Source organism: Anopheles marshallii, chromosome 3 (assembly GCF_943734725.1).
Source record: "Anopheles marshallii chromosome 3, idAnoMarsDA_429_01, whole genome shotgun sequence".
In the NCBI taxonomy this organism is placed as follows: domain Eukaryota; kingdom Metazoa; phylum Arthropoda; class Insecta; order Diptera; family Culicidae; genus Anopheles; species Anopheles marshallii.
This window is the reverse complement of record NC_071327.1, coordinates 24,627,505-24,648,959: the sequence shown is the minus strand read 5'-3', so window position 1 is coordinate 24,648,959 and position 21,455 is coordinate 24,627,505. Positions and strand designations below refer to the sequence as shown.

The 21,455-nt window shown below is 45.6% G+C and overlaps 1 protein-coding gene across 1 annotated transcript in view; it reads left to right on the top strand.

The window, feature by feature from the left end:
• Positions 1–21,455, top strand: part of LOC128711249 (protein daughterless) — a 58,531-nt gene that overhangs the window by 30,324 nt on the left and 6,752 nt on the right. Inside the window, exon 2 of the mRNA XM_053806116.1 lies at positions 1,455–1,501. Within this exon, the coding sequence (XP_053662091.1) occupies positions 1,455–1,501 (47 nt within the window). The remainder of the gene's footprint in view (positions 1–1,454; positions 1,502–21,455) is intronic.

Sequence of the window (21,455 nt, the reverse complement as noted above, 5' to 3'; positions counted from 1 at the left end):
CGTAGCAAAACATAGCACAGCAAAACATGGTACAGGTGGTTCCGAGATGCAATTATTAACATATTTATGGTTTCACTGCAAAAATTGCATTCAATAAGGGGAGCGATGGGAATGGGGTTGACAGGGAAGGAAGGGACCAGAACACCAGAAGCTACAAAGGGTGTGTTTTTTGGATGGTGTGGTGGTGCCATGGTGGAGCTCTTCCTCTCCGTTCATCGTCAGGTTGCGATCTCCGATGGTGTGGAGCCAGTGTTTTTTTTTCTTCCTCCAATCCCCATGGCGGCTATACAACCGGAGCGATTCGATCGTTTGAATGTGTGCGGGGCCAGATGTTTCGAATTGGTTCCTTTTTTTTTGGTGTGCCGTTCGCAGGAGGAATATCGACCCTCGGGAAGGATAGTTGGGCGATCTTCGTTTTCGTCATCTATTCGGACGCGGTTCTTTGCTGTTATGTTGGCGCGGCAACGGTCTTGTCGATCGATCCGTTGATTGGGCTGCTATTTTTGTGTTTGTTCTCGCGTTTGTCCTCACAAAGCGAGACTTAAACAGAATTTGATTTTTTAAATCGCCCTTCCAACTCCAGGTTGAATTTTAGCGATCATTTCTGATCCATAACGAAAATTGTGTTTACTCTACTGTTTTCCTATAAGATGTAGACCATCTCTAAAAGTGGAGTGAAATATATAGCTTTTGTGCTCTTGCCAATGCTTCAGAACGAGTCACATCGTGGAGCACTGTGAAGGGAGTTAATTTGGGCGCTTTGGCCCCCATCATTGGCGTGTGTCGTTGTTTTTAATGTTTTATTTTCTCTCTTTTTATCGTAATTTTGCTGTCCGCGCCCTGGCGTGTGTTATCACCCGTACCGGGCGGCGTATCCCCACCGTTCACCATGATGGTTATTCTACCGTTCGTCCTGCTTCTGTGTGCGCGTTCGTCGCCTAGCCGGTCAATCAAGTCTCCGCAGCGGTTTTTTGTGAGCGTGTGCCCCGGCATCTTCGCTTTGTGACCATTTTCGTTCGTACCATCGAACGGCAGTGCTAAGGAAAGGTGGCGGTGGTGGTGGTGGTCAGTGATGCGCGCGATGAAGGGTCGTCTGCACCGTTTTTGGTCGCGTGCACCCGTTGGCCGGTTGCGCGTGCGCGCGCGTGTCCATCCATTCACATCTTAAGCGTGTGCGGTGATGGCGATGTCCCCGCGAGGCGGAAGGTGTGTGCCGGTACCACGGCACGGGACATGTTTATTTATCCTTTCCTTCTTCTCCTTTCTCCTGGATAAATGTTCACCGTTTCACCCGCAAAAGGTGTTTCGCAAGTGAACGGGACGATAAAACAAAGCGCAAAGAAAATGTTCGCAAAAACTTGATAAACTAAACAGAAAAGAAAAATATTGTCTTCATCGTTTTTTTTTAAACTTTTTTCACTAAATGTTTCTTTCTCTCTTGTTCTCGTTTGCAGAAAAGGCCGGCTACCAATCACCATATGGCGGCATGGACAATGGTGTGGTAAGTTCTGCTTCAAGGATTTGGAAACTACCTGATTATATGCAAACAAAACGCACATATCCTTTGGCGACGGGATGGTGGGGGCGCACGGTGCGGTGGTTTCGGGACAGGTTTCGGGATGCTTTTGGATGTACGTCCAGGGCGAATACGCAGAGAGCCGCGTCAACGAGGCGTAAACGGGCGGGACCAGCCGGCCGTTCCTGTTGCCGCCGCCGTGCCCCGCGCGCCTTATGTGCGCCTCGGTATCGACCGGACCTCGAGAGGAGGTTTCGGGACGCTTGTACCGCTGGATGCTTACTTTGTAGGTTAAGTGTAGGCTTTTCTGCGGAGGATGACACACACTCTCTGCGCTGGGCGCGCTGCATTCGACAGGTGATACGGCTCTGGTTGCAGCCAAGCAAAAACGAAAAACAACACGCACATTTATTCAAAGACTGTGGCGAAGTTGACAGTTCGTCGTTGAGGCAAACTGTGCCGGAGGGAAACATTGGAAGAAAATCATTTATTTCTGAAAGATGAATCTTTTTCATCAATATGTTTCATTTTCCACCAGTGTCTTTTACCTCTAGAACGGACTGCTTTTTTCCGAATGGTGTTACGTTGTGTTTCGTCGTTTCTTGTCGTTCCTGGTGTACCCACGAAGGAGAGGTTATTGCAGGACGTTGAACCTGCAGATGAATCAAAATCAATTGTATTGTTTGATTGTGCTTGATTTCCGTTTTATATTCTAATATATTTTTTTAATTATTGACCAAATTCTTTTATTTCTTAACGTTACAAATGTCACAGGTACTTAATTAGTGTTTTAAAAGTTGTTTTCATTGATAGAGCATGAAGATACTTTTTTAAAATTCATGAATAAATTAATGCATTTTGAACCTTAATTTTAATGCTGTTAAAAAAACGAAACCTGTACTGATTTTTAAAAGGAAGTACACCTGTAACAGGGAGCTTTTGTTTTTTTTTGTTTGTGTCCCTTTTCTTATAACTCAAACAATCGTTCCAGACAGACCACGTTAAAAAGACTGTCTTTATGCGGCAAAAAAAAAAAATCTGCCACGAGCCACACGCTTTGACGGCTGTGTCTCATCGCTGGCTCGCTGGGTTTTTGGTTTTAAATCGCTTACACTGTGCCGCTGACGTGTGCTGCCGGAGCCGGGCAGCCGGGCGGTTTTCTCGTTCCGTAAAGTGACGATGCCCAAAATATGCTACCAGAATCGCAGAACAGGACTCACTCGAGCGCCTCGGTAGAAAGGCTTTGGTAAACAAAAGGACAATCTGTCCCCGGTGCGTGTGTGCGTCCGTTTTGCTTTTCTGCGGTTCGAGATTTGAGGAAGCGATTCCTGCCGAAGGTTATGCCGTTTTTGCATGGGCACGCTTTGAATTTTGTCTGAAAAGAACGGCAAGAAGGAGAAGCAAAAAACAACACATGAAAGGACGTTTTACGCATCGAGCTATGGCTAGGAAAGACGAGAGAAACTAAAAAGGATAGAATAAAGGAAAGCAGCATTAAAAGCATACTGCATGGTTGATGCATAATGAAGAAAACTAGATGTTTTTTTATCCTTGTAGAAGGAGAAACACGAATAACAAAAAATGGGAGATGCAAAAGAAAAGTAAAATGCATGCATAAAGTGCAGCAAATTATGCTACACAATAGAGCAAAGGGAAAAAAGTATGTGCAGGCACAGGGTGTACCGTGAGAGGATTTAAGTTGCGGTGGAATTGGAAGGTGAAAAATTCTATTTCTTGTTGTATTGTAATTTCTATTTCATTTTAATTCTAACGCCCTGCATTCATTACATTCGGGAATATGTTTTGGATGCTTGGCCTAATAGAATATTAAAGATTTTTTTATGTTACACTGCGTACAGCTCCGATGAACTCAGATTTACTTCGTTAGACGTCGAGTAATATCTTGGATACTTTATAACACACTGTTAGACCTCGGCAAAGTAGGGACTCTGGGATCTTCAATGGGTCTTTTGAAAGATGACTTGATGATTTCTTGAATTTTTGGCCCTGTTAAAACAATATTTTCCTCGTCATAAAATGCTTGCCACTAACAGAAAAAAACAAGAGAAATAATTATAACCTCGTCTAAAAAAGCAGCAAAAGGACAAGCGAGAGGAGCAAAGTATCCTCCGGAGCCGGTTTTTCGGTTCGGTTTCGGTCGGTCATCATCATCCACCTATTCCCGCTTCACTTGCCCGTCCGTTGTGGGCTTGATTTGTGTGTGCGTGTGCTGCTTTTGAAGACTATGGAACTTGATTAAGGAAAGATTCGACCGATGAGCGCACGCCATGATCAATCGTTCTCTTCTCTCCTGTAGCAAAACCTCCGCCTCGAACCGTTTGGCGTATCGAGCGATGGCCAGCTGTCGCCCGTAGCTGACACCGTTGCCGTGCCGCATAGAAAGCCGACGCCTGTTGGGCCCTTTTTTTCTTCACTTTGGCTGGCTTTTGCTTTTTAAGTTTTTGGTCCATCCATCCGAGCCGTCCATTTTTTATCCAGTTTTGGATAAGGTTCCTGTGGTTGTTGTCCTTCTGTTGCGGATGGTCCTTCGAAAGAAGGCAGTATTCTGTGTTGTGTGGCTCTTGGAAAGCGTTTCACTGCGATTAAACCCAAAGCCCCGAGGTGTTCCTTGGGGGAGCCTGAAGAAAACCGAGCGACGGGAACGTGCGTGAAGGAACATGTTCACTTTTTTTTCGTTGTCCAATACCCTTCCCAAGCCACGGTTGGAAGGTGATTGAAGGTATTTAAATCGGATTGTTGTACGTATGTGTCAGAGGATCTCGTATGCGGTGGCGCTGGCTGTCTGGCTTTTCCTTCCCGATGCGCGATTCCTTCCTGTCCTGAAGAAAGGTGGGGATGAATATGGATCGGTATTATGTTTTTTTTTGGTTCTTCCTGTCGTCTACAGCAACAACAACAAAAAAACGCTGAAACTAAACGATACATTTGGAACTAACTCAATCAACAGCGAGAGGGTACATACGGCGGTTTGGGCAGTTGTGGCGGAAATCCCTTCCGCAAGAGGACCAACCGGAACAGAACCTGTTTGCGTAGCGTACCGTGTGTAACTAACTAACCGAACACATCTCGTCCCCCTTTGTCCGTTCCTTCCCATCCGACAGCAAAGCGTTTTTATTCGCCCGGTAATGGGCGGATCAACTCAAACTTCCGTCCCGAACCGAAGACGACACATGATCCTTTCCACGCTCGATACTCCAAGGCACTCGGAGATGATGATGATGCTCTTGTCTAGTTTCCGTTCTTGCTTAGCCTTTTATTACTTCCGGTGGATCGTCAAGTTTTGATGCCATCGAGAAGGAACACATTTTCCCAAAGACTGCTCCTTGCATGGTGGTGCATCTCAATATTTTTTTTTGTCGTTGTATACCAAAAACCAGAAGGACTGCGTCGTAAACTGGAATACATTTAAATATGTTTTTCGCAAAGCTTTGGCAAAAAGGAGGCTGGTCCGCAACAGGATTCTAGCGTTGTAATCTATCACTATTACAATAATTATTGTACCAGGAACGCATACATCACCTTAAATAGAGCGCCTTTTTAAAAGGAACGTACCTCTGGGTGCCGAGTGACAGATAACGGAAAGGAAATGGTACACTACTGCTGTTCATGCCATCATGTCCTTCACCTTTTGAAGCGTGAGCCCTGACAGGGGACTCGGTTTGATTTAGTGATAGATTTTTTTTTTGGGTTTGTAGTTGCCAAATTAAATACCTTTTTTGATGAAGGTCATGCATGTCGCAGAAAACACGGTAACTGAATTTCTGTAATTGCTCTCGTTGATCATATCTGCCAATGTATTGGGTGTTGGAATGAAAGCCGTTAAGAGTTTTGTATTTCCGACGCAAAACGATCGTTTGCCAAGCGATAGAGATCGGTTGTATCCGTAGCGCTCGACCCCGTCCAAATACTTTCACACAAATCCCGTGAAGGTGTAATGATTGCGTCCATTAATGTTGGACATTAATGTGGACCACTTTTCGCGCTGCTGTTGCGTTCCGTGTCGTTTCCCGGGGGTGTTTTTGGGGGGTGCTAAGCATTTTAATAAACCTATCAAGATCGAAGGACACAGCAGTGCGCGCGGCCTCTGTGTGTCGCATGTGGGGCATTGCAATTTACGAAATACGTATGTGTGTGTGTGTACGCCACCGGAGTCTTTTGTGTGCGCACAAGATATTCTGTTCATAATGTGAAGCTGTACAAATTGTGCATATCGAATCGTAAACCGGGACAGAGATTTACACGGCAGCCGAACTTTTCTTCGCATGGGCCCGATCGACATGGCATTAATTCGTCGCCCCCCCCAAGGGTCGGAGGGTGTATGCTGTAGGGGTGTGTTAAAGCAGGAAGGGAGAAGGGGCGACCCGCAGTGCTGGGGCACCAAGTCGATTGTGCAACCTTTGAGCAAATCAGTATCACTAATCCCTCGCTTCCCTACCGTCCAGATCTGGTTGTCTTTTTCGAGCATTCGTTAATGCAGACAGGGTGGGAGAGAGAGAGAGAGAGAGAACGGGGTAGTTCTTGGTGGTGGAGATCGGGGAAGCCAACAAAGTCTGCCGAATGGCAAAAGTACCAAGGAACAAGTTGTAGAGAGAGCCTTCACGGTTCCGAAAAGCCTGGAACGAGATAATATGCACACACAACACACAACTCTCGGACTCCCAACACGGTGGGGTAAGTGCCCGTTTCCCTGGCTTCCAAGCTCATGCATTTTCGCTGTGGGTTTTCCATCCAATCAGTCGAACCACCCTTACGCCTTTGCTCAATCTCGCTATCTTACGGGGAAATTCTCCAGTTTCCGGGAATGCACGGTTGCAAAATTTCTTCTCTTACACCCTTTTATGTTGCTTGGCGCTCACATGCCCTCCGGGGCGTTTTGAATTTGTTTCAAAGTCCTGTTTTGAATGTTGTCTCCCCGAACCGTTGGTCACTCTTTATGTGGCGGTGCGGTAGTTGCTTACGTTTGTTTCTTAGTTGCTTTTCGAGGGTCGTAACGTAAGACGAATGAGACAGTTCGAATAATGATAGTGTTTTGGAACGTATCGTTTATTTATTTCGTCTCATGATTAAAACATAACCTTAAGCTGAACAGACTACTTACTACAAAAGAGTTCGATATTGTGAAGTGCAATAAGAACGAAATTTGTAGTAAAATTCTTGCAATGTTCAGTTTATAACACCGAATTAACGTGTTATCCATTATTATTTTCTTAATAACGCTAATAGGTCGTCTCTCGAATACTCGGTTCCGTTAACGCCGAAGTCGAGAGTATTAGCTTGTCTCATTATCATCAATTTTGAATAATAAACAAACAGAACTGTCAAACTTGGAACTGTCAAATTACAACAGATTCTTCCTATCACGGAGACTATCTGTGCTTAATTGTCTGAATTTAAGTATTTAAGTGGTATTTAAGCTAGTGTGATGGCGCTGGAAGCAACAAGTTGAACGAACAATTTGATTGATTGTTTACCCACATCATGAACTTATCAATCCACGTTCATTTGCTTCCCGCCGGTACGGGGTGGCTACAAAGCCAAACCGATCCTGTCGTATCATGGGGTTTGGTGCATACTTTTCGTGGTGTTGTATTTTTTTTTGTTCGTACTTGTACATGTGTGTTTGTATTGATGGTTCACCCTCATCTACCCCGGCATCTTCCTGTTCATCGTTTCCCCCCCAAAATTCCTTGCTGAGGGCTGTGAAATTTGAGGGCGAAACATCACAATAAGAAGATGTGTTTTTTTTTCCTTTCCGAATCACCCTGTGCTGTGGTGGCGGTTTCTTGCGTGAGGTATCGTCGTCGTCCTGTTTGATGGGCTCCTACTTTCTCGTGGCACACGCTCAGCCCAAACCGAACCTCTGTCTCTTGTTCTGTCATTGCTGCCCTGCGAACGATCACCGTTTCCTTCTCCGCGCTGCCTGCGCGATCGAGAGGTTGTCGAGTTTTTCTGCCCCGGGTTGGGCCTTCGCTTACGGTGAAACATCTGTTAACCTAAAATGCGGGCCCTTTTTCCTACCTTCGTTCGCAGGATCGTTTCTTTTTTCGCTGTCTCTCCTGTGCCGTGTTCCTTTGCAAGTTGTTTGTGTTTCTTTTTTCTTGTGTGTTCGTGTGTAATTTCCATGTTCGTCCTTTCCGTCATCCACGCAAGTAAAACGCGGGCGCACTGCCACAGTGCTAGTGATCAGTTCACCTCCACCAAGCACATTAACACACACACACAGCAACACATGATAATCAATCTCTTTGGGTCCCTTTTTTCGCTGTTCTCTGTCGCACTTGCGGCCCTTTTCCTTGCAGAGTGGGATCTTCTCCGCACGTTTAACGTGTTCCGTTTTCCTTCGACTTTCCATGCTTCGTTACATGGTGCGCTTTGGGAAGCACTTCCACCACATGCATCCTTACCCGGTTCGTCGGGTGAGGAACTGTGAGGTCACCGAAAAAGAACCGAAAAAGAAACTCACTTTGCGGGGTATTCTGGTTTAGTTCTCCTTTTTGGTGGAGTTTTCCACTTCTTTCGCTTGGGAAGATATTGTTCCATTGCTTCTTCATATGTGTATTAATTTCATCAAAGTGTCTAGCGATTCTCCTTCTTCTCCGTCCTCCAACCTACCGTCTGTCACTATTTATTGGCCGTACTCGTACTCGAATCCTTCAAAAATCAGCGTGCGTTTGTGTGAGTGTTCATCAGAGCATATCCTTGCTGGTCTTGTTCTTGTTTTGTTACGCTCCTTCGGATCCTTCGGAACTCCAGAAGGGTAAAGTGTGCGTGTACTCTGTAATTTACTTCTTTAATTTCACTCCAGTGTGTTTTTTTTTTGGCTACGAAACCATTTTCCCTCACCCGAACCAGTCGCCAGACTTTGAAGGATTGCGAAGTGCATTCGGAACGACCGGCAGACCCCTCTCGAATGCTGCGTGCTCTAATAATGAAGAGGAGTTTTTTTTTACTTCTCCCCCCATTCTATTTTACCTTTGTACCATCCACTTTAGGCGATTTCGCTGTGTACCAACCCATACTCTCGGTGTTTTTACTACGGGTTGGGTTTTTATTTTCTTTCACTACTTGACGCTCGTATAGTTTGCTTCACAAGACGGGCTTTTCGGGGGGGCTTCTTTCCAGTTCCAATTTGTTGTGTGTATGTTAAAGAATCTGGGTGTATAGTACTGCGGGGTCCTTTAGTTCTTCTTTCCCTCTTCTGGCACACTCTCCTTTGCAACTCTCTGGAACTTCTCTATGTCGTACCGTATTTGAAATGCATTAAGCTTTTTTTTCTGTGGTCGGTTGTTTTATTCGCTCAATGCCATTATTATTATACCATTAAAGTAGCTCCGTACGCTTTGCTTTTAGTTGCACGTTGCACGTTGTCAACCACACCGGGGTAATACCAAAGGAGGAGGGCACGTTTCGAGACACGAACAGTGCTGCCCGCTCAGATCGCGGGAGTGAATTCGGGTGGATAAGACCGAAAAACGGCACACACTCGCACGTTAGATTGCAGTACGATTGTGACGGAAATAAAATCGCCTACCGAAAACTCCCCTCCCCGCCCGTCCACAAGGGTTAAAGGGGGTGCATTGCGTTGCATGTTGCTTCCCTTGTGTACTGCATTTTGCCGCAATGACTCCGATCGCGCTGTAGTTTATGTGTGGTGCACTTTTTCTTTGCACCCCCCTTCCCCCCTATATCTCTCCCTTGTGCTCCAAATTAATTAAAACAATTCCATGCAGTGTGCCGCGTCGTGGTGGTGTCCCGGCGTTGTTTCACGGGCTCTCCAGCACACAGGTACAGTCCAGAATAGTAGGTTGGCTTTTTTTCTGGTTTTGTTGCTGCTCATGAAACGTTGCGTTATCGCCCTGCTGCTGCGCCTAACTACAGGCTCTAATGGGGATGGAAGCAATGGGGTCTTATTTTCTGTGTGTGTCCTTTCGTTTGAAAAACAAGTAGGCCTTTCTCAACCTTACCATAGTTTGGTGGATGTTGCAAGAGGCTCTAAATTTTGGGACGTTTCATACTGATAGTCATCTGTGTGCGTGTGTGTGTTTGTTGGTACCATGCGCCAGAGGGAGGCAATAAAATGATCTTGCTCAGCGTTTTTAAAACCTACGTGCTTTTGGATCCTTTGGGAGCTAATGGCACCGGGAGTGCGCGCATACCATCTGAAATCATCAAACCAATCTACTGAACCATTCGCTAGGTGGTTGATTTGAACAAACAGCTAAACCATTAGGCAGGCAAACCAAGAGCAGGAAAGCAGGGTTTTCGATTGTAGCTGCAAGGGGATCGCGTATTGGATCGGGTTGATCCTCCTTTTACTACACGCACGCAAACGTTTATTTCTTCTGTTTTGAAAGGCACTTACGATTTCGTTTGCTGTTGTAATATGTTGGAAAGCGCTCTCCACCATCGACAAGCTATTCTGAAATGATCGTTTAGCGTGTGTAAAGGCGTTTCATAATTAGGGAAAAGTAATTTTCGTCTTGTGGCAAAGTAATCTAAAATTAATCATTTAGTTTCTATACGTTTCTGTTGAACAATGACTTATAATGTTTATAGCATAAAATCTAAGCAGAATGGCGAAAAATTGGTCTAATATTCCTTTCTTTGCCATATAAAACATTTGTTTTTATTTTATTTTAATGTATTCTTTCTGAATGCTGAATAAATTAAGTGCTGAGAAGGAAGTCAACTATGTAACTTGGAAGTATAAAGGATTTTACTTTCGGATTCGGATTGATTTTACTTACTCGTATCTCGGGGACTGCCTGTATACAGATTCAAGCACCAATATATTTTCTAATTTGGTTGTTTGTTTTTCTTTTTATTTCGCAACATGGATGAATTCGTTGGGAATTTATAGTTTATTTGCATGCGTCTATTTGCATCACAATAAAATTTGAATTAATATTAAAAAAGGGTGTATTAAAAGGGTGGTGTATTAGTAACGTTACCCGACTTCACGCGATAGTACAGTTACAGAAGTTACAGTTAAAGAAATAATTTGCAACTCTACAATCAGGTAGTATAAACTGAGCTGGATACACATCAAAATCAAATTATAGCAGATGGATTATTGAAATAAACTACAAAAGAAGATGAAGAGCAAGTAAAAATCCTAATAAATTTGCTACTTATTGCTTGATTAGACTTATAACACTTTCAAATTAATATTTATTTTTTCCGGAGTTTTTCGAATATGTTCTTCAGATATTGTTCATGCTCCCAGCATAGATCGCATAGAGGTGTAGAATCAAATTTAAATAAAGCTTGCCATTTTGAAATATTCCTCACGTATAATATTATTTAATTTCACAACATATATCCAAATTTTGGAAGGAGTTTGGAAAATCAAAATGTATATTTGACCCCTTACACCACGCCACAATTATTAGCCAACATTTCGCACGGTAATTCTCACTATCGGTTCGGTGCTATTGATTCAATTATTTGAGCCATTCTTTTGCGCGCAAACAACCTTAAAATTGTTTCCCCTTGACAGCTTGAACGGTAATGATTATGATGATCGCACCGCGTCTGATAGAGCCCCCGGGGTCCGCCGGGACGCTGCCTCGCGCGCCGTAATAGATAATATACATTTGACATGCAGTACCAAATTAATGTCTTCAGTAGTAGGTAACACCGTTAATGTGCCGGCCGCGCGTGGTAGTTGCAGCCAGCAAGCAGCGCGCAGAACGCGATGAAAATAGAGCCTGCTGTTGCCGCGCACTGCGGACGGTTGTGTGCGCGCTGGTGGCTGTTGTCGATTTTTGCCATTTATTATTATTATTTTTATGGCTTTGACTATTTACCGCCGGTTGGGCATCCGAAAAGCATAAAACCCCTCCGCCCGGGTCGCCGCCGGTTTTGTGTGGAACGCTCTTTCGCGATTGAAATCTCTCCGCGCACCATTCCACTCCCGGTGCCGCCGCGGTCCGATCCAGCGTCTGTTCGCGCGATGCTGTGACTCCCTATGGGAGACCGTCGTGAAATTGTCACCGTTGTCTAGTTGAAGTGGTCGTGTGTCGTTGTGGGATTAAGAGGCGAGGGGGAACGCGGGAATGAGGAGGGGGATGGAAATGAGGCGAAGAGCACCCTCTGCTGTCACCAGCAACAACATACACACACACACACCACCATCACCCGCTTGCCACACAGCGTTTCCTTTTTTGTTGTGGCCACAGCTCTCAGGTCCCTTTGCTGGAGTTTTCGCGTCGTTTGTATTTTTTGTTGTTGTTCGATGCTGCCGCCACCAGCATTCATTACATACGAGCGCGCGGCGTACGCGTTTTGGACGTATGGTGGCGCGAGTGCCAACCGCCGCGCGGTCAATGCTGGGTTGAAATGCTATTGTTGATAGTATTATTTTCCCGCTCGCGCGCACCGCTCGGCGTCGTACGAAAGGAATGGAGATGGAGGAAAAAATACACGGGAAAATAAAGGGAACATACCAACATGGCGCGTGGCCCGAGCGAAAATATGGGACGAAGGTGGCGAGTGTGTGTGTGTGTGTGCCGTTTGCAAATGAAAGTGTTTTATCTTGTCTGGTCGCGGTCGGTCGCGCGCGCGCGCTCACCAAGGGTGAAAGAATGGCGGGCATCTATGCTCAAGTGCTTAGACGCTGGTGTTAGTTGCAGTAGGTAGTGGTAGTGGTTTAAAGGGGAGATCCTGCCTCTTCTGCTGCTGTGAACCATGTCACAACGATCACATTTTCGTCTTACTCTTGCAAACAGTGTGTTTTTTTTGGTATTCAGCTAGCATAAAAAGCATAACAGCATCATAGGTCAGGTCACCCAGGGGACTCTAGGGAACGGCAAGCGGAAAGGATCGAAGAGCGGTGCGCACTTTAAGATCTCCTTCTTCCTAAACTGCTACTAACCATATTAGACCTCGATCGCGTTCCATGTGGTTTGGCTGAACGTTGCTCTTAATGCCGTGTTTTTTGTGCTTTTTGTGTATGTGTATTTCATTTCTTTTTTTGCATAGTTTGTCCACTACAATTATTGTGCAGACATTGTCCAAAGGAAGAGGGGGGTTTGTTTCGAACCGAGTTGTGTGACCGAACCATGTCCCCTGGAAGGTTTGGGGTGAAATGGCAGTGGTTGAACAGGCTCATTCAGTGTTGGCCTGTGCGGAGAAGAAGCGGTGCGGAATCCTGTGAGAGTTGTCCATTTTTGGAATGGAAATGTAACGATTCAATAATTAGATTTAGCCCACAGAAGAGCACTACCCACTAGGACGGAATACTACCAATACTGTTATTTCTGCTACTGATTTAGCACGAACACGATCACGTGATTAGACTCCACCTTGGGAGTGAGTGTGCGATATTAACCGTTTTTGTGATATCACATGGGGTTTTCCGGTTTTATAACTCACGATTAGTGATGGTTTCGTTGATTTCTATAGGTATTTTCGAAGGTATTTGTTTAATTTCGTCTAAGCTAGGCTCTTTTTTGTATAAGGGATCCACCGAGTTGAACTCTCATTGAGTATGGTAGAGGCTACAACTCTCTACCAGAGGCCGGCTTGTATCGCTAGATAAAAAGCGTTGTTTTGCGGTTCAGGGCGAATATGTCAGTCGGTCTCCGCTGTAAAGTTAAGGTTGTTGTACCACCGCCACTGCCACTGCGACATGTCTGTTATTCTTCCGCCCACCGCAAGTACCTCCGTCCACATTCTGAGACATTTTGGGTCCCCGCCGAGATTGGGGGTCGCCCGTCTCTCGCCACGGGGACATTGGGGAGGGTTTTGCTGCCGGTTTTGCTGTTTTAACCTCGCGGTTGTTAATTGTGGTTGTTCCACGTCATCGTTACCCGCCAATCCGCGGATCGCTTAAAATGCGTCTCCACCGTGCTCGCACCGATGGCGGCCAGCGTGGTATGATAAGTTGTCTTGTAATCCACCCACAAGCTACCGCGCGCGTGGTCTGTGCCGGGCAAACATGGTTTTTGTTGCAAGTTTGTGTTTGGTTCGCTTTCAGTACGGGGACACAGCACAACAAAAAATGGTATTTTGGGTAGTAGTAGTAGTAGTTGCAGGGGGGAAACAAAAAACGATTGAACAAGAATTTATGTTTGCTCAAGATAAATTTAGCCCTCCTCGCCGCACCCTCCTGGAGACGGGGGTTGGAGTTGCTGGAAAGTAATTTTTTTCTGGAAAAATCCTCCCCATCTACCGGAGGAGCGACCGACATTCTTTTCCGCTCGGGCAGAACAGAAGGCAGCAGGAAAGGGTTGTTGTACAACCTTAAGCTGTGAGAATGTTCCATAGAGGCTACTAGCAGATAGGGACGCGGGTGGAGTGTGGTGAGGCGAAGAATCTTTCAGGCAGGACAAATTCCTGCCGCTACTGTAGTCCTTTTTCTGCATTTAACCGATCGGTTTTCGGGGTGGTATGAAGTGTTTATTTTCCTTTAGCTTTACCGCCCAGGAGGCGGCATCGAAACCGGGTGCGCGCGTCTGGACGAAATGTTTCGATGATGATGATGGTGTGGTAGTTATCTTATTATTGAATTCTCTATCATAACGACATGGCAAAAGGCATGCGTTCCTACACGACCAGCAGGGCGGTCGCGCCGAGTTGGAGGTTCGTCGTCTGCACACGCGACACACTGTGACAAGCGACACAGAAGAAGGAACCCAGCGGAGGCGCGTTCTTACCGTTTGTGTTTTTATTTTGCGTTTTGTTTCGTCCATTTAACGCATCGGAAACATGACGAGAATGTGGCGATTGCGAAGATGCTGATGATGGAAACAACACCACCATCATCTTTCGGTGCGATTATTGTGGCAAAATTTGAGCAACGAAACGCGATCTTGAGTTCGACCGTTTTTTTTTAAGGCTGGTGTGAAAGAACGGCCAAGGTTAGCCGTGGTGCTGCCAGCGAAGAAAGTGTACCAAATAAACAAACAAAACAACAACAACAAAAAGTCAAATCAAGTGCAAACGGAGCAAAGCGTTTCGGGTTTTGTACGCCCATCGATAACAACGTGGCTGCCTGCTGCCACTGATGGGACCCGCCAAGTACGTTGCCGGGTCTTGTTGGGTCGGTAGCTGTAGCGGGCGCTGGTTTTGCACCAAATGGTCGTTTGGTAGTTTCTCCGTTTTTTTTTCGTTTCCATGGGGGGGGGGGGAGGAGTTCATTTTTTAGCAAATTGCTTAATCGCTCATAATTGTGCGAGAGCCTCGGTCGTTTTTTTTTTGTGCTGTACTTTGGTGTGTTATGCTTTTGTTTTAGTCAAGCGCAAGTTTTGGTGCTGAACCGTAAGTTTTTTTTTGGGGGTTTGACGAGAAAAAGAAAAGGTTTTTGTTCTGCTATTTGTGCTTTAACTGTGGGTTTTTTTTTGTAATAACCTCCCGTCTTCTAGTCGATGTGCGTCAGACGAGCTTCTCTGGCGTTGTGCCGCAGGCAAGCGAAGGAGGTCTGTTTTTATTGAGGGGAAACTAACAAGTCCTAGAAGTCAACTTTATTTCACCGATGCTGCTTGCCTTCTTCGCAGCTATCAGACACCGGTCCCAGTCAGTCAAAAGCAGCATTTGTTTCGAATAGGATCATTTACCCCGCAGCGAAGCTGTTGCTAGCTTTGATAAAATCGTTTCTTGAAGATGCAAAAGTTATAGGCATAATGTCGAGATATTGGTGGACACAGCATTGTTTATGGCACCTTTTACGGTTCAAATATTCTACATTCGTTTGGAGGAATCTGATTCAGAAGTTGAACGAAATTTAAAATTGAATGAAGGCCACTGAATCTCTGTTATGAATATTCGTGGATCTGAAGAGAATCTTTGGCCTTGAAAGATACATTGATCTTGAGATTTCCATGTATCTTGAGAGATTAATATTAGTGGGAATTTTTATAACGATGATTCAATCGGAACCAAGATTCATTAATCTCTTAACAGATATTGAGATTTCTTAACATTAATGAGGATTTCCTTATATTTATTGTGATTAAAGATTTCATTTATCCCAAGATCGAAAATTCATTACTGATTATGGTTTTGGAAGTCGGACACATTTGATTCGAATGACGCTACCTTGAAGATTGATATGTACAAGATCCATTCGGTAAAATACTGCCAATTGCATTTTTTTTATGGAAATAGTGCATATGCTGAAGAGAAGAAGATCAATAGGGGTTGTTCGCATCCTCTCATACGGAAGGTTATTGATCTTATCGGAAAGGTGTTCGTACGCGAACGTAATTTAATCTTTCCTTCCCGGTTTGAAGCAAGATGGAAAGTGTTCCATCGTGCGATCGTGTGTTTTTGGGTGTTCACGTAGAGTTTGAGCGTACCCGACGACCCTGCGCTCGCGATCGATCGCAGTACGGTGGGGGCTTAAGGTAACGAACTTGAATCGTACGTATGGTGGCGGCCACTGGCACAAACTCATCCACATGATTCGGATCATTTTTTTTGTTTTGTTGGCTTCCCTCCTCGATCAGAACAAGCAGAAATGCACTAACCAGCATTAGACGCACATAACAACAAATTTATTTTCTTCCCAACCAGTGGGGTCTGCTCCGGGACAAAACGGAGGCAAAGGGAGTCTTGGTTTCGCTAGCATGGGAAGCAAGATGAAAATAATTTTGGATAATTATCTTAACGTTCGCATTATCATGCTTCCCGCGCGCTTGTTCTGTGTGCGAGGGTTGTGTTATGTCGGTGGTGTTTTTTTAATGTATTTTGGATCGCTTCGGGTGTAAGTGTTTTGGTCCAAGGCACGGCAAACAGCTAGACTGGGAATTGGTTTAATGAAACGGTAAAAAAAAACAGCGATGATGATGCTTCGTTCCTTTTTTTCCGAAGAGGGTTGTTCAACCCTTCGTGCAGTGCGTAATCTAGAACAGTTTACGGCTTCGGACCGGGCCAGGGAGTTACAGCAGTGCACAGGCTCCTGGCTCCCTTACCTTCAACCGGATGCTTGTTTGCAGTTGACAAAACAGAATTAAACTTCAATCCGGTCGGCAGGACGAAGCACAGAGTTGCAAGGATATGTGAGTTTCACTGCACGCGTTCCCGAAGGGATCGAAAGAAGGGATCGTAATCGGCGTGCAGGGTTCGGGTTTGTTGGGATGAGATTTAAAGAGCCATCGAGCGAGAGATTATATGTGACAGAGCAGGAAAAGGAGGGTCATTTTTATGGGAATGTAGGTTTATTGTTGTTGTTGTTGTTGATGCTGTTGAGGAAGGAGATTTGATAGTGCCTTTGGTGTGCTATCCAGATTTGAATCTGGTTGCAATATTCGTCACGTCACTTCGATGATGCGTTATTTATTAGGGACTGGTAATTGAATTTCCCAGGGCACTGGCGAAATTGATCCCGAAATATGGTTGTGTATGGTAATTGTGTGGCCTGAGATATTGGTGCGAATGCCCGACGACCGTGCTTGTTTGGGAAGGAATCTAATTGGTGGAGGGTATTTTTTATGATGTATTAGATTCTTTTATAACGTTTAATGTGTGTTAGGTTTCTTATATTCCACAAGAGAATTAAAGACATTGAAGGTTTTTTGGTGTTCGTTTGCTTCGTCTATTAGTTTTCACCAAATGTGCTATAAACTTTTATGGAAAACCCTCCAAAGTCACCCTTGAATGTTGCGTACGTTTAAATCGAATCGGATTCCGAGAAGTTCGAAATGTTTGCTGAAGAAACCTGCAGCTATTCAACTGTAGTTGAATGAAATCGCATATCGGAATCGTCGGAATAGCTCGCTCTTTGTTGGAGATGGGAAGGTTGACAATGACAACGAAGAATATCAAATCGAGATGAATTTTTATTTACACAGACTGGCGAAAAATAAACTCACCGATCTTGTTTCGGGTCGATCGGTATGTGTTCTTATTTTTTCCCCCCGGGAGAGAGGGGGTAACCCTCGGGCACAGTAAGTTCCAGTTTCCAATCTAAGCACCCTCCCCCCTCCACCGACCGTAACCGGGCAGAGACTAGCTGGATTTGTTGTCATTGCGGTGTTAAGACATAGCGTGTGTGGTACCGCTGTTGGAAATGAAATTTGTTTTTCTCCTGCTGATCATGCTGTAAAGAAGAACCAATTCTTCGAACCATACACATCGCCGTGAACATACAAAAGGAAAGAAAACAAAAAACAAACCCTTCCAACCGTGTCCCGTATTCTACCAAGCCCCGGGGATGAGTGGGGCCTGTCAATTTGTCACCCTATCTGTCCCCCGGTGTCGCACGGTAGGTTTCGTTTTTTGGGTTTTAGTTTTTTTTTAATATTCTTTAGCAAACCCTGCGAGAAGCGAAACAAACACCACGCCATAATATGCTCGATTAGTTCAGGGTCGTTTTGGAATGGGCGCAGTTTTTGGGATTACGGGGTGGAAGTCGACCAGTGGTTTTGGAAGATGGCGCGGCGGACACGGGTCGCGGAAGCCGATGGAGAAGCATGGTGGCCGACGGATGACGGAGTTGGTCTTCCAATCGCTGGCAATTCAACTCTGCCGGTTGGCGGTTGCTGTGTTGGCCCCTGTTCTTGATGCGTTACCGAACCGTACGCTACCCACCACACATCGGTGTCGATCGATCGTGTGCGACGTTTGGAGTCTTTGCACGGTTTCGAGTTTATTATGCTAATAAGCGCAATATAATACGCATTTTTGTTGTTGTTGAATAATTTCGCCCTCATCCGCAACGTCGTCAGACAGCCCTCAACAGCAGCAGCAGCAGAAGAAGAGCTGTCGATTAAGCACATTCGAGAGGAATTAGGCTGCAGAGAAGGAAGGATTTCTGCTACTCCCGCACGGAAGCTACAGGTACCGAAATCGGAATACGAGGCCGGACTCCGTGCGTTGCAGTCGGGAGAGATGACTCTCTTTTGTCCGCCTGCTCCGTGCGCCGTCGCTACGTTGGGTGGCGGTGGTGCGCAAGAAGGACCGAAAACCGAGGAAGCAAGACATAAATTATTAATATGTAAATGAATCATAAAACCGCCAAAATTTATGGATTTTCTTTCGACCAGGTTTTGCGATTCATTCTGGGCCATTTTTCTGTGCCCGCCAAGTCCAATGCGGGAGACGATTATTCTGGCACACATACAAACACCCTCAAACATAATGCTGTCTGTCTGTGTGTGTGTGTGTGTGTGTGTGTGTGTATATGTGTGTGTGTGTGTGTGTGTGTGTGTGTGTGTGTGTGTGTTGTGGAAGGAGTTTTTTAGTAGATTTTTTTTAAACTGCTAACACATTGAGTGTTATCCTCCGCTAGAGTGTGGCCGATTCTGTTAACTTGGTTACCGTTTCTAGCGATATTCATCCTACTCCGGGCGGAATGGATGGTGTGTTGCGAGGAGGAGAGTCTGTTGCGTCTCCGCATTTTCGGTGCAGCTCATGAGGGTGAACACAAACTAAGGGTTCTGGATGGAGAAAGGGTGCGCTTTAACGTATGTTTATAAGGGTTTTAGGTGGAAAAAATATAGGTTCGATTTCTGACGATGCTTCCAGCGTGGTGCGCTGGAGGAGTGCGAGCCGAAGGGCGGAAAACACTTTGTCATCGTAAGGTTTATAGTTCCCTTATTAGAGCATGGCAGAGATGAACGTGCGGCGGTAGCACAACAAGAGGTGACAAAGTGTTGCGTTTGCAGTGCAGTGAAACACAGCTAGCAGAGCCAGCGTAAAGATCGTGCTGTCCTGTGGAACCCCGTTTGTTGTATGTGCAGCGGGATGTGTCGCGTGGAGGAAATGATGCGTCGCCCGGGAAATACAAAAAGTGGGGAAAGAGACGGAAAAAATCTCCTTCAACCGGGGACACCAGTGTGTTTTCCGCCGTCCTGTTGCTGCCGGGTTTTCGGTGGCAGAGTATCTCGGAGAAAGAGAACACGACGAAATGGATAACGCTTTCGACGCAGGGATGGACCCATGTTTCTATGCCCGTTCCGTCCCATTACAGGGGGTAAAACGGTTGGGTCGATAAGAGAGAGGGTTCGGAAGTGTACACTTTTCACGGTACAAAACGTATAATAACCTCCCGAACTACACAACCGACCCAAAACCTTGACACGAGACGGGTGTGGAGGCGGATGTCTGGCGGGGGGAGGCGTTGGGAAATGTCGGGGTCGTTCGTGCTCCTTGTGAAAGCAAGCGAGCGGGAACAAGAAGGAAGGTGTCGGAGAGTGTTAGATATTCGCTATTGAATTATAAATGAACTAATACCATAACCACTCCGAATATCCCCTGGTGTCCTGGGCCACTGTCAGCTGAATCGTTTCGGGCTCGCCGCAGTATCATATTCTCGACAAATCGTTTGTAAAGAAGTTGTTGAAAAAATAAAAACGGTGTAACTTCTCAATATCGTCCAGTAAGAAAGCACATCCGAGAGCGAAATGTTGGGAAATAACAGGAGGACATTTTGTGGCATAGTGGAACCGGAATGTGAGAGAGCGTCCTCTAGTAACGGGTTCCGTTCGCTCGGTGATGGAAAGCACTAGCGAAACCGTGGCGGCAGTGTGTATGGGATGTGTTCGGTCATGATTGGAGTAATATTTGAATCTTTGATGGCCCCGGCTCTAGAACCGGCTCTGAATCTCTGGCGCGCTGCCCCCGACCCCCGATATACACCCCAAGATACACTTCCCAAGATACCGAAACCGTCTTCATCAAGCGGCCCCGTTTATGGCTGTTCGTTCATTACTATTTGATCGGGATTTTTATCTCAATCCATCTCTCTAGGAAGCGGCAAGGCAAGGTAAATCGCGCACGGTATGGGGTGGGTTTTGGGGGGGGCGGAGAGAATGATGAGATCGGGCGGGCAGAGGGGACTGGTTGGGCTGTTGAGTGCATGTGCGGTTGAGTGAGATAATAATCTTTTCAGCAGTTATTTTTTAACAGCATCAATATAAACGAAGATGGTTTCGCCTAAAATTTGGTGAAGAAAAACCGAGTCGCAACAAAATACTTTTTTTTGGGCAACAATAGCCCACACACCACCATACGCATCGGGCGAAGGTTGGTTATGTTCGATTCATCCCGCTCGAATAAAGCATACAACATTGGGGTCTGGTGAACATAATTTGAAATCGATACATGACTTCAAGCCTGATTGGGTGAGGAATCGAGGGAGGAGGAATTGTTTATGTGTGCCGGGGTACGGGACGGGATTGCAATATAAAACTCGCGTCGAACTTTGTGTTGGAAGCTTGGAAATGTCAAAAGTACACACAGAAAGTCCTTATAATTTACCGTCCATGGTCACAGAGGAACTCGCGGATGAGCGGATCCTACTTGAGGAACAACAAACCCCACACAATCGTCTAGTTTAGTGGATACTATTAGATTCTCGTTTGTAGCATATTTTGAGTAGGATTTTCACTTGCCCCCAAAATGTAGACAAGTTAATTACCCAGAAGAAAGCGTTTCGGCAAAGGGAACTTAATGTTTTGGAGCCTTTATGTTGATACGCATTTAAGTCGCCTAGAATTGGGCGTAAAATAACATTTCACAAAATATTTCCCGCAAAACAAATCCAACCTTTTCTCCCCCCCCGGAAAGGACAAAGAAAGGCGATCTAAAATTGCCTCCGTTTATAAGACGAGTGATTTAGTACGCAACACTCTCACGCACACGTACGCCCTCCCTTTTTCGAGTTTGGGGAGCATGATAAACGGTCGCCGATTCCGGATAGCTCCTTCTTTTCGTTTCTACCATTTGTCATCGTTGCGTCGTTGCCGTTGTTGCTGCTAGCCGTTTGTGGGGTCTTTCGGTTGTGGAGGCTCACCACGGTGGGGGCGATAGTTTGGTCTTGTTGGGTTTTGTCTAGCATTCGGTCGCTGTTGCCAGCATGTCTGCCTTCCGTAAAAGCTTACCACCGACGGCGATGGCGGCTGTGTGACTGTGGTGTATCCTCTTGCAAAACACACGCGCGCGGCGTATTGGTGTTGTGGCTCGTCCCATTCAC